The 16220-nt window shown below is 45.9% G+C and overlaps 2 protein-coding genes, 1 long non-coding RNA gene and 1 other non-coding gene across 13 annotated transcripts in view; 3 read left to right on the top strand and 1 right to left on the bottom strand.

Annotated features, from left to right (window-relative positions):
* Positions 1–1706, top strand: part of GLE1 (GLE1 RNA export mediator) — a 37166-nt gene extending 35460 nt beyond the window's left edge. Inside the window, exon 16 of one of the 2 annotated variants that reach the window (XR_010136418.1) lies at positions 517–654. Coding sequence is in view for 1 of the 2 variants with exons in the window: in NM_001132194.1 (NP_001125666.1) it covers positions 517–585 (69 nt within the window). In the remaining variant the exon portion in view is untranslated. 2 annotated transcript variants of the gene reach the window in all.
* On the bottom strand, positions 384–13569 carry LOC129048097 (uncharacterized). Of its 2 annotated transcripts, none has more exons than XR_010136452.1 (3): positions 13497–13567; positions 2812–3113; positions 384–616 (listed from the first exon to the last, which is right to left on the bottom strand). It is a non-coding gene; the product is annotated as an uncharacterized LOC129048097 (long non-coding RNA). The 2 variants fall into 2 exon arrangements; XR_008510148.2 differs by having other exon boundaries at positions 419–616; positions 2992–3113; positions 13497–13569.
* LOC112135020 (U7 small nuclear RNA) lies at positions 3345–3406 on the top strand. Its single transcript, XR_002916340.1, has one exon. It is a non-coding gene; the product is annotated as a U7 small nuclear RNA (small nuclear RNA).
* SPTAN1 (spectrin alpha, non-erythrocytic 1) overlaps positions 11999–16220 on the top strand; it is an 81235-nt gene continuing 77013 nt past the window's right edge. For all 8 annotated transcript variants that reach the window (XM_054521151.2, XM_063714064.1, XM_054521147.2 and 5 more), the window contains exon 1: positions 11999–12394. The gene's annotated coding sequence lies outside the window, so the exon portion shown is untranslated. The remainder of the gene's footprint in view (positions 12395–16220) is intronic.

Here is a 16220-nt window from a genome sequence, read left to right on the forward strand (position 1 = left end):
GTATCTCCTCTCATTAATATATATTTTTTTGCATGTTGGCCAAGGTTATTTTCTTAGTCTCAGGTCTGGGGAATTGGTAAGTGTCATCACTTTTCTCCATGAGAACAAACTGCACTTTCAGTTGAACTCTTCCCCTACTTCCAAGTGCCAAGAAATTGTAAAAGGTTAATTTTGACAAAGAATTTAGAACACCATAGTGGGTTTGCCAAGATAGCCTGCTGACTTTTCAGCTTCTCAAAGCTCGATTGTGAAAATAGTGATTGCGAAAGATGAGGTTAGGCTGTAGGGAGACAAGAGTGGGACAGGAATAATAAGAGCATTTCATTTGTTGTCTGCAGCAGTTCATGCAGAAGTGGACATCTTATACAGAACCATCAGTCTTACTGGCTTTTTCCTTTTTATTCACTGTTCCATAGGGCTGAAATATGGTGTTCCTCAAAGCTTCTTTTAACCATTCAGTGTTGAGAACGCTGTTATCAGAAACTCATTCTGTTTTCTTCATCTTTCCCTGACCAGAAATGTTTGCAACACAAGGACATTCCTGTCCCCAAGGGCTTTCTGACTTCCTCCTTCTGGCGCTCCTGATGTCACTCCATCACCCACCATCACCGTTATGCTGCAAAGAGGCAATAATAAAGGAACTGAAGACAGCTGTATTTGGGAGAAGTCATGTCAGATTCAGAAATTTGCCATTATGTATTTTTACGTATTTATGCCTTGTGACTAGGAGAGATTTTCATGGGTCACAAAATTCTTGGAGGTCCCTTAGTAGATTTGGTAGTTCCTTAAGAGATCCACATGATAAAATAAATGGAATTGGCCTTTCTTGTTTTTTGCCAAAGTGATAAAAGGTGTTTAGCACTTGGTCTCCTCCCTTGTCTCTAGTGTCTTTCAGAAAGTTGGCATTACCTTAACAAATGCACTCTGAGCTCCCTCCAGCCCACCATTTGCACCCACCTACCCACCCTCACCCCTGTTCAGATGAATTTCCAGAAAGAGCTAAGGCTCATAAGGTTCCCTTTTAAGTATTATTTAATAGTTGAGGCCAGATACTTACACGCAAGTCTGGGTTATGGTTGTTTTGCCTTTCTCAGCTTGTGAAGTCATTCTAAAGCCAGAGGAAGTATGTGATATACACATGGACTAAGGCCCAGATGACACTATGGCTAGATTAACATCTGGGATTAGGACTGGAAACACATGTCATATTGAACTAAGGGGCACTCTTTGTCGTCCTAATTTGGAATTTGGTCCCTGGATGGCTAGGGATCCATGAACCAGGCAGGTACCTTTTCTGTTTTTGTTTTTGTTTTGTTTTGTTTCTTTTCTGTTTGAATTAAGATGGGCTAAGATGGGGCTTGCAACATTAAACATGAGCTGAGCATCCATAAGCATTGAATTGGGATTAAATAAAGATGTTGGGCAGGAACCGAACACTGCTAATATGATGATAAATATGCCTGACTAAAGCCACTACAGAGATCCAGAGATTGGCTGGTAAAATTTGTTTTGTGGAAAGACTAACTCTCTTTGATACTGCAGAGGCAGTGGCCATGGATCTGTTCCTCTGTGCTAAATGTCTTGTGGCAGGGTGTGTTTGTGGGGGAGTGTTCACTGGTACTCCTGAGTGGCCTGAAGTGACCCATTCTATGAATTGTTAATTAAGGTGCCAAAAAGTAAATAATAAAGCTTGGTTTTTTAAAAAACCCATTGCTGATATATTGGTTCAGTATGATCAATTTCCTCTGCCTTGAGCTATGTAAATCATGGTAGTATACAAGTCCAGGTATAGAGCGGTATGCATTTATTCCTTTTGGTCTTCTTGACCTACACCTTGGGAATATTACTTTTTTTTCTGTCATTTCCTTTTTTGGAATTATGTACTAATAACTGACCCTATTTTATCTAGCAAGAGATGTGAAAGTATATTAAAATCTTTGAAAGACACAATGGGCTGTGCTTAGTAGCTCATGCCTGCAGTCCCAACACTTTGGGAGGCTGAGGTGGGAGGATTGTTTAAGTCCAGGAGTTCAAGACCAGCCTGGGCAACATAGTGAGACCCTCATGTCTAAAACAAATTTTTTTGGCTGGGCGCAGTGGCTCACATTTTACCAGCCTGACCAACATGGCGAAACCCTGTCTCCACTAAAAATACAAAAATTAGCTGGGCGTGGTGGTGTGTGCCTGTAATCCCAGCTACCCAAGAGGCGGCTGAGGCAGGAGAATTGCTGGAACCCAGGAGGCAGAGGCTGCAGTGAGCCGAGATCACACCGCTGCACTCCAGCCTGGGCGACAGAGTAAGACTCTGTCTCAAAAAAAAAAAAAAAAATTTTTTTTTTAATTTTTCAGGCATGGTGGCACATTTCTGTAGTCCCAGCTACTCAGGAGGCTAAGGTGGGCAGATCACTTGAGCTTTGGGAGGTTGAGGCTGCAGCAAGCTGTGATCATGCCACTGCACTCCAGCCTGGGTGACAGAGCAAGACCCTGTCTCAAAAAAATAAAAAAATAAATAAGGTAGACAAAATGGAATAAACACTGGGGAGGGAGTCAGGAGACCCGGGCTCAAATCACTTTTAGGTTTTTTTGGCCTTGGGTAGGTCCTTCACCCGCTCTGAACCTCGGTATCCCCACCTGTAAAACAAAAGAATTGGACATGTCACTGTAGTTTTCAAACTATGCTTGATAGCAGTTCCTTAGGGAAGAGCTTCCCAGTCGGTGTGCCTTGGCATGCTGACCTCATTAGCCCTCCCAGACAAGGCCTGTGGTGGGTGAGCCCCCAGGACCAGTTCCATTCACATTTCCTCTCCTTACCTTTGCCTTAAAAATGGCATCATTCAGCCAGGTGTGGTGGCTCATGCCTGTAATCCTAGAACTTCGGGAGGCCGAAGCTGGTGGATCACAAGGTCAGGAGTTCGAGACCAGCCTGGCCAACATGGTGAAACCCCCAACTCTACTAAAAATAAAAAATTAGCCGGGCATGGTGGGGCACACCTGTAATCCCAGCTACTCCAGAGGCTGAGGCAGGAGAATCGCTTGAACCCGGGAGGTGGAGGTTGCAGTGCGCTGAGATCACACCTTTGCACTCCAGCCTAGGCGACAGAGGAAGACTCTATCTGAAAAAGAAAAGAGAAAAAAAAAAGGCATCATTTTCTAGGTACCGTGACAGGGAATAGGTTGGGAAGCAATGACTTCAGGACAGGGGGATGTTGAGTGAATGGGGCTTAGCCCTGTAGCCAGTCAACATACAGAGGCTTACAGCAAATTTCCAAAAGGCATCCCTTTTCCTTCAAGATACTACCACCCTCTATTGGACAACTGCCCTGTTAATAACTGTACAAATCTATGAGTGTTACAGCTCTTTTAGAATTTGTCTAGCAGGTTTTCCGATCTTCACTGGAAAGCTTTAAAAAATAAAGTAAAATTATGATGGAGGTGGATGGTACCTCCTAGAGTTGTGCAGCTCATGTTTTGTACAACCATTTAGGGGTCCTAATGGAGCTCTGGGATCCTCTCTGCCACAGCCTTTTTGTTTTATGTGCTGTGTGATATATTGTGGTTCCATGTAAGATTATGTATGGAAAAGTTCATCTGTCAAAAACAATGAAAAATCGGCCGGGCACGGTGGCTCATGCCTGTAATCCCAGCACTTTGGGAGGCCAAGGCGGGTGGATCACGAGGTCACGAGATCGAGACCAGCCTGACCAACATGGTGAAACTCCGTCTCTACTAAAAATAGAAAAATTAGCTGGGCGTGGTGACATGTGCCTGTAATCCCAGCTACTCGGGAGGCTGAGGCAGGAGAATTGCTTGAACCTGGGAAGCAGAGGTTGCAGTGAGCCGAGATCATGCCAATGCACTCCAGCCTGGTGACAGAGCGAGACTCCATCTCAAAAAAAAAAAAGAAAAATCACTGGATGAGATGATCTATAATTTCTCTTCCACTTTGAATTTGTATGACTTCATAGAAAATACCTCTTAGGCTGGGGATGATGGCTCACGCCTGTAACCTTAGCACTTTGGGAGGCCAAGGCGGAAGGACTGCTTGAGCTCAGGAGTTCAAGAGTAGCCTGGGCAACACAGTGAGACCCCCATCTCTATTATAACTTTGTAAAATTTTAAATAAGTAAAAAGAAAATTTATGAAATACCTCTTACGATTTTTGAATTATTTGAATATTCTTCCTCTAGTGGTTAGTGGTCTTGCATGTCATTCGATGCTGGTATTCCTAATGGATTTCAATGGTAAACCAAGAAAGGAGAGCACTGGGAGGCCAGGTGTTTGATACTGACAGATAGAGATGATTACTAGATGAGAGATGCAGCTCCGGATGGAAAGTAGCATCAGATTCCTTACAGCAGAATACTAAGGACTGCCTTCGGTTTTAATTCAAATACTCACTTGTCTCCTTTCTTGCTTTCAAACTTGACCTCATTTATCAGGCTGAGGATCTATGTTTTTGTCACATTATTGTTCTACTAAAGCAAATTTGATGACAAATTAAAAATTCCAAGAGGACAGAGACTCTACACCTCCCTTACATAGAAGAATAGATTTCTGAGGATTTCCCACCCATGCGATAGGAGCTTTCCCCCTACTTCTCAAGCTTTCTATGATGATAGCAGTGACGTAATCAGGCTTGGACATCTTCTGTCTCAGTGTCAGGAAAACCAAAAGCTCCACTAAGAGCCACAGAGCTTCTTACAAGTGCCTTATATCACACCTGGTAATCCCCTTCACTCTTCTTCATCCTGCCTAATGAATTCCTGACATTAGATTTCCTGTGGACCTACAGAAAGTAGATTAAGCCAGGTGCAGTGGTTCACACCTGCAATCCCAGCGACTTGGGAGGCCAAGGCAGGAAGATTACTTGAGCCCAGGAGTTTGAGACCAGCTTGGGCGATACAGTGAGACCCCATCTCTTAAAAACAAAACAAAACAAAACAAAAAACAGCCGGCCAGGTGCGGTGGCTCACGCCTGTAATTCCAGCACTTTGGGAGGCCGAGGCGGGCGGATCACGAGGTCGGGAGATCGAAACCATCCTGGCTAACACGGTGAAACCCTGTGTCTACTAAAAATACAAAAAAATTAGCCGGGCGTGGCAGCGTGCGCCTGTAGTTCCAGCTGCTGGGGAGGCTGAGGCAGGAGAATGGTGTGAACCTGGGAGGCGGAGCTTGCAGTGAGCCGAGATCACACCACTGCACTCCAGCCTGGGTGACAGAGCAAGACTCCGTCTCAAAAAAAAAAAACAAAAACAGGTCACGTGCCTGTAGTCCCAGCCACTTGAGAGGCTGAGGCAGGAGGATTGCTTGAGCCCAGGAGGTTAAGGCTGCAATGAGCCATCATTGTACCACTGTACTTCAGCCTGGGCAACAGAGTGAGATGCTATCTCTAGGGGGAAAAAAAGCAGATTAGAACTATAGTCTTCCTGGCTATATGATGCATTTACAAAAACACCCATTATAAAGGAATTTATCCTTTCATTTAAAGCCAGCCTCCATTTAAGAAAGTATCATTTTTTTCCAGATGGATGTATTCAAGAACTTTTTCTTCTTTTAGCTCTTTCAGGATATTTATACTCAGTGCAGCATGTGATCGTAGATTGGAACCTGCACCAAAAATAAAGATATTTCTGTGGGTGTGTTTTTTGCTATAAAGGGTGCTGGAACAATTGGTAAAAGTTGAATAAGGCCTGTATATTAGATAACAAGCATCTCTTGACTTTGATCATTGTACTGTGGTTATGAAAACGAATGTTCTTATTCTTGGAAAATACACATTGAGGTAAGTGGGCATGATGTCTGAAACTTATTTATTTTTTTGAAACAGAGTCTAGCTCTGTCGCCCAGGCTAGAGTGCAGTAGTGTGATCTCGCTCACTGCAACCTCTGCCTCCCGGGTTCAAGCGATTCTCCTGCCTCAGCCTCCCGAGTAGCTGGGATTACAGGCACGTGCCACCACGCCTGGCTAATTTTTGTATTTTTAGTAGAGACGGGGTTCCACCATGTTGGCCAGGCTGGTCTTGAACTCCTGACTTCAGGTGATCTGCCCACCTCGGCCTCCCAGAGTGCTGGGATTACAGGCGTGAGCCACCACACCCGAACTGCAACTTATTTTCAAATGATTGGGGGGAGGGGGATATCTACGTGTATACATATATATATGTATACACGTGTGTATGTCAATGTATATGTATACAGCTGTATGTGTGTATATGTATGTAAACATAGAATAATAAAGCAAATGTGATCAAAAGTTAACAAATGGAATCTGGGTGAAGGGTATATGGGATTTCTTCCCAGTATTCTTGTAACTTTCCTGTAAATTGGAAACTATTTCAAAATTAACAGATATCTCTCTTTTCACCCTGCAAAAAAATATGCTTACAATTACGATGAGGTGACAAAATCAAGCTCTGGAACCTACAACCCTGAAAACAGGACCCTGGTGACTAAGGTTACCTTGAAGCCATCAACCTGTAGCAAGGATGGAATGTTGACTCTAAACATGTTTTCAAGATAGGTGACTTGAAGGTAGAATTTTAATTCAATCGAGATGCGATTTAAGCACCTGGAGCGCTTGATAGGTTGAGCTAAAAGTTACAGGAGCACAGAGGATAGACTTATTTCATCTAGTCTAAGTCCAAAGGCCTGAGAGCCAGTCAGCTGATGGTTTAAATCCCAGAGTGCTTTTCTGCAGGGTTCAAAAAAAGGGCTTGGCAGTCAAATAAGTTTGGCAAATAATTTTTTTTTTTTTTTTTTTTTTTTGAGACAGAGTCTCGCCCTATCGCCAGGCTGGAGTGCAGTGGTGCAATCTCGGCTCACAGAGCAACCTCCACCTCCCAGGTTCAAGTGATCCTCCTGCCTCAGCCGCCCAAGTAGCTGGGACTACAGATGCACGCCACCACACCCAGCTAATTTTTGTATTTTTAGTACAGACGGGGTTTCACCATGTTGGCCGAGATGGTCTACATCTCTTGACCTCGTGATTTGCCCACTTCAGCCTCCCAAAGTACTGGGATTACAGGTGTGAGCCACCGCGCCCGGCCTGGAAATACTATGTTAAAGGTGAAGTAATCAATGATTACTTACCTACTTGGCACAATGGGCCAGGTGTGATGGCTCATGCCTGTAATCCCAGCACTTTGGGAGGCCGAGGCGGGCAGATCACCTGAGGTCAGGAGCTCAAGACCAGCCTGGCCAACATGGTGAAACCCTGTCTCTACTAAAAATACACAAAAATTAGCTGGGCGTGGTGGCAGACGCTTGTAATCCCAGCTATTTGGGAGGCTGAGGCAGGAGAATCACTTGAACCCGGGAGGCAGAGTTTGCAGTGAGCTGAGATCACGCCATTGCACTCCAACTTGGGCAACAAGAGTGAGACTCAGTCTCAAAAAAACAAACAAGAATGGCAGAATGTTGATAACTGTTGGAGCTGGGTGACAAGCCTATGGAAGTTCACTGTATTAGGGTCCCCAGAGAAACAGACCAATAGGAGATGGATGGATGAATAGATAGACAGGGATATGATGAGATTTAATTATGAGGAATTTATTCATGAGATTATAGAGACTGAGAAGTCCCACAATCTGCCATCTGCAAGCTGGAAATCCAGGAAAGCTGGGGTTGAAATTCTAGTCTAGAGACGAGGTTTCACCATGTTGGTCAGGCTGGTCTCAAACTCCTGACCTCAGGTGATCCACCCTCCTTGGCATCCCAAAGTGCTGGGATTACAGGCGTGAGCCACTACGCCCAGCCTATAATTCTTACTTAAATGGACTGAGTACCATTCATGTAACTTAAAATTCAGTAACACCTCAAGTAGTTTCTCAAGTCAATAAGTATTATATCATGAATATAGTCTTGAATTTATGAATTGTAATTAATCATTTTTCACTTGGTGACTAGGTTATGCCTAATTTTTTTAAAATTATTAACATTCTTTTTTTTTTTTTTTTTTTTTTTTTTTTGAGACAGGGTCTCACTCTATTGCCTGAGCTGGAATGCAGTGGCACAGTCATGGCTTACTGCAGCCTTGACCTCCCGCGCTTAGGTGATCCTCCCACAGCCTCATGAGTAGCTGGGACTACAGGTGTAAGCCACCACATCTGGCTAATTTTTGCATTTTTTTGTAGAGATGGGGTTTTGCCATGGTGCCCAGGCTGGTCTTAAACTCCTGGGCTCAAGTGATCTGCCTGCCTCAGCCTCCTAAAGTGCTGGGATTGCAGGTGTGAGCCACCACGCCCATCCTGAATGAAAATGCATCTTGTCCTGCTTAAGGCAGATTTCTAGATGTAACTAACATTGCTGGGTCAAATGGCATGCAAATTTTATATTTTGATCCACATTGCCAAACTGCTCTTCCAGAAAGGTTCTACTTCCATATACTCAAAATGGGTAAGATTTTCAGGCAGAAACGAGACATGAGTGTTGGGAAAGGATGTTCTAATTGGAGGAAAAAATTGTTCACAAAAGCATGGAGTTGGAGAAATAACATGTTTTGGAAAGAGGCTAACCTCAGACCAGTAGAGAAGAACTGTAGGGAATGATGCTGTGAAAAGGTAAATTGGAATAAGATTGTGGAGGCTGCAAAGTTCAGCCTATTCCGTAGGCAATGGGAAACAACTGAAACTTGTTAAGAAGGTTTGATGTGATTTGTGAAACTAACTGTAGTAGTGGGTTCAAGGTAAGCAGGAGGGAAACAGACTGACCAGGCCTAGCAGGCAGCCCTGCAAGGGAACAGATGTGAAATGACTGGAGCCAGATTACGAGGTCGGATTAGGGGAGGGGAGGGAGGAGTTTACATCTCTGCTGTCACCTGGAGTCTTAAAACCCTGGTAAGGCCACATTCCCAGAGCCTATCAGGCTGCTTCTCTAATGTGGTGCTTGATTTTAGAAGCAGTGGCTTATGTTTTGCTTTATCTTTTGACTGTAGTAAAATATATAGAACATAAAAGTTTAACCTTTTTTTTTTTTTTGAGACGGAGTCTCAATCCGTCGCCCAGTCTGGAGTGCAATGGCACGATCTTGGCTCACTGCAACCTCCGCCTCCCGGGTTCAAGCGACTCTCCTGCCTCAGCCTCCCGAGTAGCTGGGATTACAGGTGTGTGCCACCACACCCGATTAATTTTTGTATTTTTAGTAAAGACAGGGTTTCACCATGTTGGCCAGGATGGTCTCAAGCTCCTGACCTCAAGTGATCCGCCCACCTCAGCCTCCCAAAGTGCTGGGATTACAGGCGTGAGCCACCACGCCCTGCCTAACCATTTTTAAGTGTACAGTTCTGCGGTATTATGTACAGTCACAGTGTTGTGCAACCATCACCACCATCCTCTCCAGAACTCTCTTTCACCATCCCAGATGGAAACTGTTCCCACTAAACAATAATAACCCAATCCTCCCTCCCCTCAGCCCCTGGTAACAACAGTTTTTTCTGTCTCTATGAATCTGACAATTTTAGGGATCTCATATAAGTGGAATTGTCATACAGTATTCGTCCTTATGTGTCTGGCGTATTTCACTTAGCATAAAGCCTTCAAGGTTCATCCAGGCACTGTGTTTTGAAGATCACTGCAGAATGTCATACGGGAAGTGCAGTCCACTTGCCAGCATGACTCTTCCCAATCAGCTCCCTTCTAGGGAAGAAAAATAGTGGAAGTGCTTGCCTGTTATCTTTGCAGGGGGTGAGACGGGGTGTGGAGGGGAGGGGAGGAGAAGGGCTCTCTCCCAGGGAGAGTGGGCAAGTGACTTTCCCTGGCTGGAACATATGGACACATCACTACAATTAGTGTGTTTTCCAACAGTTGACCTTTTCAACAACCTGAGAAAGTATTGGGACTATCTAGATGCTTAAGCTTAGGGTGCCTATCAAACCTTCTGAGGATTGCTGAAACTAGAAAAAGGAGTTGAGAATTCAGTCCAACCCTCTGCTTTTTAGGAGGCCAGGAGAGGTGTGACTGAGAACATGGAGTTGATTGGTTACAAAGTCATTACTGTCCTGTGCTTTTCTGTTGTTGTTGTTTTTTCCCCCAGCTTTCCACACCTACTAGGGTGTTAGGCATATGGTGAAACTGGTGGGAGGTGAGGTAGGCAGACAACAGAACAGTGAAGAATGGCTTTTTAAAATGGCTCATTTCAAGTGCCAAGTGCAGAGAAGGCAGGGTGAGTGGGTGGGAGGTGGAGAGCGCTGGGGATACTGTTTCTTGGCCATGTCTCAGATCAGACAAAGGATCAAATAAGATTTTAGTTTCTCTATCAATACAGAGCTCTCTCTTAGGTCTCCAATTCATTTTGCATCCAGCAAAAGCAGCAAAACCCCCAGTTCACTATGGGGCCAGGGTGATTTAACAGAAAAACCCTCCCTTTTTAATAGCTCCTGCCCCTCAGTCCCAAGGTGCTTTCTTTGCTGGAGCAGAAGGTCTTGGAAATTTTAGGGAGCTACAATTGTGTTAGCCATTTTGTACCCAGAGCTGAATATCTGATCAAACATTTTACTGCAACCTGCTGGAGAAGAGGCCACGGATACCATCAGCTGTTCCCAGAAATGCACACCCCAGGGAGGAGTTGCCCAGCACTGTTTTCTCTACATAGAAGATTGCAGGAAATGCCTCTCAGCTCCTACGTTTCTCCTACACAGATTCTCTAAAGCAGCTTCTGGGGTGTGGCCACTCCTTTTCCCACCACTCCAATGGAGTGAGTGGGTAGGGAAATTTTTCCTCAGTATCATGGCTACAGCCAGGACAGCTTAGAAACCGTATTGCAGGTCCTAGGCACGGGGAACGAAGCCAAACTGCAGAGGCCCAGGAAGCTCAGGGCCAGGTCTGGGCCCAGATTCTGGTGCAGTGCCCAATGACTTTATATTTATTTAAAGAGGAGAGCTGCTTGGTAACCAGGAGGCTGAAGCCTTCCTAAGCTGCAGAGCTCCCTGTCTGCCTGACTGCACAGGAATGATCTGGGTGTTACTCCCAATGGCTGCGGCCCAGCTGTCACCGGAATGGGGATAGGGAAAGGGCTTCCTAATCCAGGGCTTCTGGCTACAGAGTTTAGAGCCAGGCTATTAAACTGCTAGGACTTTAAGGATCAGAAATTCTGAGAATCTTATTTTTCTCTGTCTGCACCCCAGCAGCCACCCGCATCAAAATGCCTCCCTTTCCTATTTGAAGGCAATACACATACGGTTGCAAAGGGAAGGTTCTGACTGCTGAGATGTAAATCCTAGCTCTTCCAATTGCGAGCTGCCTGACCTGGGCCAAGAGACTTAGCCTACATGAGCATTATGTAAGAGTGCCCATTTGTAAAATGGGAAAACATCTCATAAAATTATTGCAAAGATTAAGAAATGAAAAGGTAACACGAAATACTTAGCATAGTGCCTAGTACACAAGGAAAACTCGATTAATTGTGCCAGAAAGAACCTTAATGTCTTGTTTATGAAATAGGATGAATGTACCCTATTCCACTGGCGACCTGTGAGAAAGCTGTTGCTGCAGGAATATAAGAAATTATTATTTTGCCGCTGCCGTTTCCCTCCCCCATAATCTCCAAGAACATAAGAAATTAACTCTCCAGATCCCAGAATGACAGCTTTATGCCCCAAATTAGTCGACTTAATTTTTTTTCTGATTCGGATTTGGCCTTTTCCTCTCACCACCTCCTCAAACCCGGGGCCCCAAATCATCCGCGTCTTCTTGACCCCAGCCCCCACCGAATTAGGCTGACTCGGGACCCCAGCGCCAGCCTCCTCCTAGGGAAAGTGAGCAGGAAGAGACGCACTCGGGTGATCTCACTCTTTGGGACTCGGCGTTTTTCCGGCCGGGGCGCGCAGCATCCCCAGCCAGACTGCAGCGATACCCCCGCCCCGCCCTTCTCCGCAGTCCTGGAAGAGCTCCCAGGGCGGAGTGGTGCGATGCGGACAGTACGGGCAGTGGCGGGGCGCAAGCTGCGGGGAGGGAGGTGAGGCGGGAGCGTCTCTACCGCCAGGGCGTAGGCAGTGACCTCACTGCACCATCACCCCTCACCCCTTGCGCGCGCCCCATTTCCCCATCCTCCCGCGGCCCGCCCCTTTCTCACTTCTTCCCCCGCATCGTCGCTTCGGCTCCTTCCGGGATCGCTCGGCCCTTTCCGCCGGGCAGTCGGGCGGCGAGCCGGCGGGAGAACCGCCCCCTTTGCTCCGCCAGCGCGCTCCCCCACCCCTCGCGCAGCACTGGGGCGCTTCCCCCGGCGCTCGCGCCCGCCCGCCGCGGGAGCGCGCGTGGCCGCTTATAAAAGAGGCGGGGCGCGCGCGTCACCGCCACTACCCGCTGCGGAGTGAACGGCGCGGAGCGGAGGCCGCGGAGGCTCCTCGGTCCTTCAGCACCCCTCGGCCCGACGCACCCACGCCCCTCACCCCCCGAGAGCCGGTGAGAGGGGCAGCCGGGGAGCTCCGGGAGGGAGCGGGGCCCCGGGCAGCCGACCCCCGGGCGGGAGCTGGGCAGCTCTTAAGGCGGGGCGGGGCCGGCGCGCGGACAGGTGAGCCGTTCGGGCCGCGGGGCTGCCTCCATTCGGCTGAGTGGGGGAAGCCGCTGCCGCTGCTTTTGTGGCGCGTGGGCTGCGGAGGAGCAGCCGGGCCGAGGCTCGGCGCCGCCGCTGGAATGTCACTGACGGGGGGAGGGGGCGCGAGGCCGCCGGGTCCCTCCCAGCCACCCCCAAGCCTGGCTGCGGCGCGGCCCTGCCCTGCCCCATCCGGCTGCGGCAGGTGGGTGGGGGCTCCCTCGTCGGGATCTTCTCCAGCCGCCTCCCTGCAGAACGCTCCCCGCACCGCCCCCGGTCCCTTCCCTCGGCCGGGAGCGACTTCTGCAGCTCGTTCTTCCGAATCGCACCAGCAATGCCGGCCTGCCGTGGAGGGAGGAACAGCCCGGGGAGCCCGAGCATAGCGTAAACGGCTCTCTGACCTTAATTTCATCCTGCATGGCGAATCTCTGCCGTCTCTCTGAACGCAGAAGGGTCTGAGACTGGCCGTCTCCTTTTCTTTCCTTGTAATAAACATTTTTCTTTCTTCCCAGTTGTGATTTGCTTGTAAATAATAGGTAAATGCGGTGCTTCCGTGGTATGAGGCTCAAATCAAATAACTTAATAGCTTAGCGTTCTTGTTTGTGTGTGTGTTTCCTGGGACTGGGTCTTTCGAGTCGAGATACAGTGTCAAAAATTCTACCGTACCACTGTTGAATGATAGAACAGTCTTTTGTTTGAAAGCTGTCCCTGATAATTTGATTAGACGCTTCACCTAGAACATCGCTTTCAAAAGTCTCTTTCATGTACTGGAGTAAAATATATTTTAATAAGCGCCTTGTTAAAGTTAAGAGTTGAATATGTTTTAAATGAAAAGCCTGACTAGCTCAGAAAGCTGGGTTGAGATGATGCTTGAACTGTTCCAACATCTAATCAGATCTCTTTTATATAATAGGTCCTAAAATATTGAAGCCCTTTGTTCTGTCTTCATCATGGTATTTTAGAAAAACTTACCATCATGGCTGTTCGAGAAGAGCAGGAGAGAGGCCATATGAAGTATTTTCATAATGTGTTGAGAAATTGCGTCGTCATAGCAATTGGCCTTAAGTAAAACAGAATGTATCAAAGATGGAAGGGTGGGGGTGTCTTGGAGCCAGGAAACAGAAAATCTTGGGAATAGCAGCAGCAACACTCAGCTATATGAAGCCATTGAGTCAAGGTTCCGACTCCTTAACTGGTCGTTTATTTTCCCTTTCATTGCAGCTAACTAATGTCTTAGATTTTGAAAGGTCAAATTGAATGTGCTGCGGAGGAAAAAAAAGTGCTGCAGTAAGGGCCTCTGTGCAGGAAATTAACAATAAGCCTTTTTTAGTAACTGGGCCAATAATTACTCAAAGGGACCCTCAAAGTGTGTTAACAGTTATCCAGGGACCTTGATGGAGACACTGGAAAGGAGGATTTTTGCTTCATCCTGGACAAGTGTGAAGCAGTTCTTATGGCAAACCATCAGCCTAGTAACATTCTCTGATATGCTTTGGTCTTGGCAGTGTGTTTTGTAGTCATCTAGTAATTGGAGAAATCTGATATGTCACAGGCTACAGTGTAAGCCTGTCAAGCAATCTGATGAAGAGGTGGACTTGGGGAGAGCTGTTTTAAGTATGTCTTTTGGTTCCCTGGGTTAGAATTTTTTCTGCTTTTTCTTACCTGCCTTCATCCAAAGTCGGTGGTCAAGTCAACTGCAGATCCTGAAAAGTGGATCTCAGGAATAGTCCCCCATGTCCTGTCACTGCTGAATATACACTAAGAATGGACAGTGTGTTCAAGGCTGGCCTGCCTTTGTAATCAGTCCTCCGTGGGCTATGCAGGGATCCCACTAGTTATGCACTCAGGTCTGTTGCAGCATATCAGCTGCGGCTGTACTGTAGAAGAATGCAACGCCCTACTGGCAAATGCTGACTCCAGGAATGCGGAGGAGGAGGACTGCATAGCTCATCACTTGGGGCCACTTGACTGGAGCAGCTGTGCTGTGAACCATCACCTCTCTTCCACCTTTTTTGCATATTCCTCTTGTACCAATTTTGAACAGGAAATAGTATTTTGTAAAGTAAGTGTACTGGCAAACTAGGCCCAAGTCAGATCTTTGTGGCTTGAGTTCTACTTTGTGGCAATTTCATGAAGTCATGCTCTTTTATTGCTGAATGGAAGGGGATTTAGGAATCATCTTGTCCTGGGATCCTCAGGAGGAAGGCATGTTTAGTTTGAAAAAGTATATTCAGTATTATTACTTTGACAAGTGGGGAAACTGAGGCCCAAAATAGAGTGAGACTTGACCGGGGCAGCATATCTAGATAGTAACTGCCAAGACCTGGGAACCTTGGTTCTCCTTCCACATTTTAAATCCCTTGTGGGATTTAGACACTATACAGAATGTCAGAGAGAAGACACTGAGAAAATATCTGAAATTGGATTTTTAATCTGTATTCATATTTTTTAAATAATCTGTTTTCTTCATGATTTTGTTCCGTTTGCCCTTAGAAGCTTGTTATCTTGCTCTTCCCCCTCCCTCTTTAGACTCCACATTCCTCCATCATGTTGTCATCGTTTCGTAAACGCAGAGTCCAGGTATTTGACCAGCATGCAGAAAACGGGTTGCCTTTTTGGTTTTGCCTGGCTTGCAGTGAAGGCATATTCGTGTCAAAGAGGTTGAATGATCCAAAGAAAGGGGGAAAAAAACCCTGCCTGCATGATGTTTCTGTTAAACAAATTGGTTAGGATTTGTTTGAGGTTTTTTTGGTGTTAAATTATCAGAAGTATTAGTAAATTTACTTGAAAATTTGCAAAGCCTTCCCTTTTTTCTTTTTTTTTTTTTTTTTACCTCCCTCTCTTTCTCTTTAAGGCATGAATATATTAATTTCTTACCACCATTCCGGTGTTTGCATGTAGTGTTTGCTGACTTTTTATTGGTGGCTACTTGGTTTTTAAGAACCAAGGGACTAAACATATTATCCTAGATATTTGGAAAAAATAATCTGAAAATACATAGTAAAAATTGTGTTTTTAAAATTTGACAAATATTGTAAACTTGGGTTTGTTTCCTGTTGCATTGACTTCTTCCACCGCGATTTCTATAATAAAATAGAGCTTACCTTTTCATGTTTAAAAAATAGCTCTTGGGCCGGGTGTGGTGGCTCATGCCTGTAATCCCAACGCTTTGGGAGGCCAAGGTGGGTGGATCACGAGGTCAGGAGTTCGAGACCAGCCTGGCCAACATAGTGAAACCCCATCTCTACTAAGAATACAAAAAATTAGCGGGGCGTGGTGGCAGGCCCCTTTAATCCCAGCTACTTGGGAAGCTGAGGCAGGAGAATTGCTTTAACCCAGGAGATGGAGGTTGCAATGAGGCAAGATTGCACCATTGCACTCCAGCCCAGGTGACAGTGCGAGACTCCGTCTCAAAAAAAAAAAAAAAAAATTAAAAAACAGCTCTCTTTATATGTTTTCTTTGTGTACAGTCTTTGTTTTCTAAATCGGACCTTTTTTAAAAAAAATTAGTATCTTGATATCCCAAAATAAGAAATATAAACATTGGAAATTTCTAGTGATTATAGGTGATAAATCCAAGGCAGGCCTTTTTATAAATCAGATGAGTTATTTATTTAAATGAGGTTTATAAAAATGGGCCGCATTATAACCATTTCCTGTTTTGAGTCATAGTAACAATAAGGAACTTAAATACCT

This window comes from Pongo abelii, chromosome 13, assembly GCF_028885655.2.
Source record: "Pongo abelii isolate AG06213 chromosome 13, NHGRI_mPonAbe1-v2.0_pri, whole genome shotgun sequence".
NCBI classification, from domain to species: domain Eukaryota; kingdom Metazoa; phylum Chordata; class Mammalia; order Primates; family Hominidae; genus Pongo; species Pongo abelii.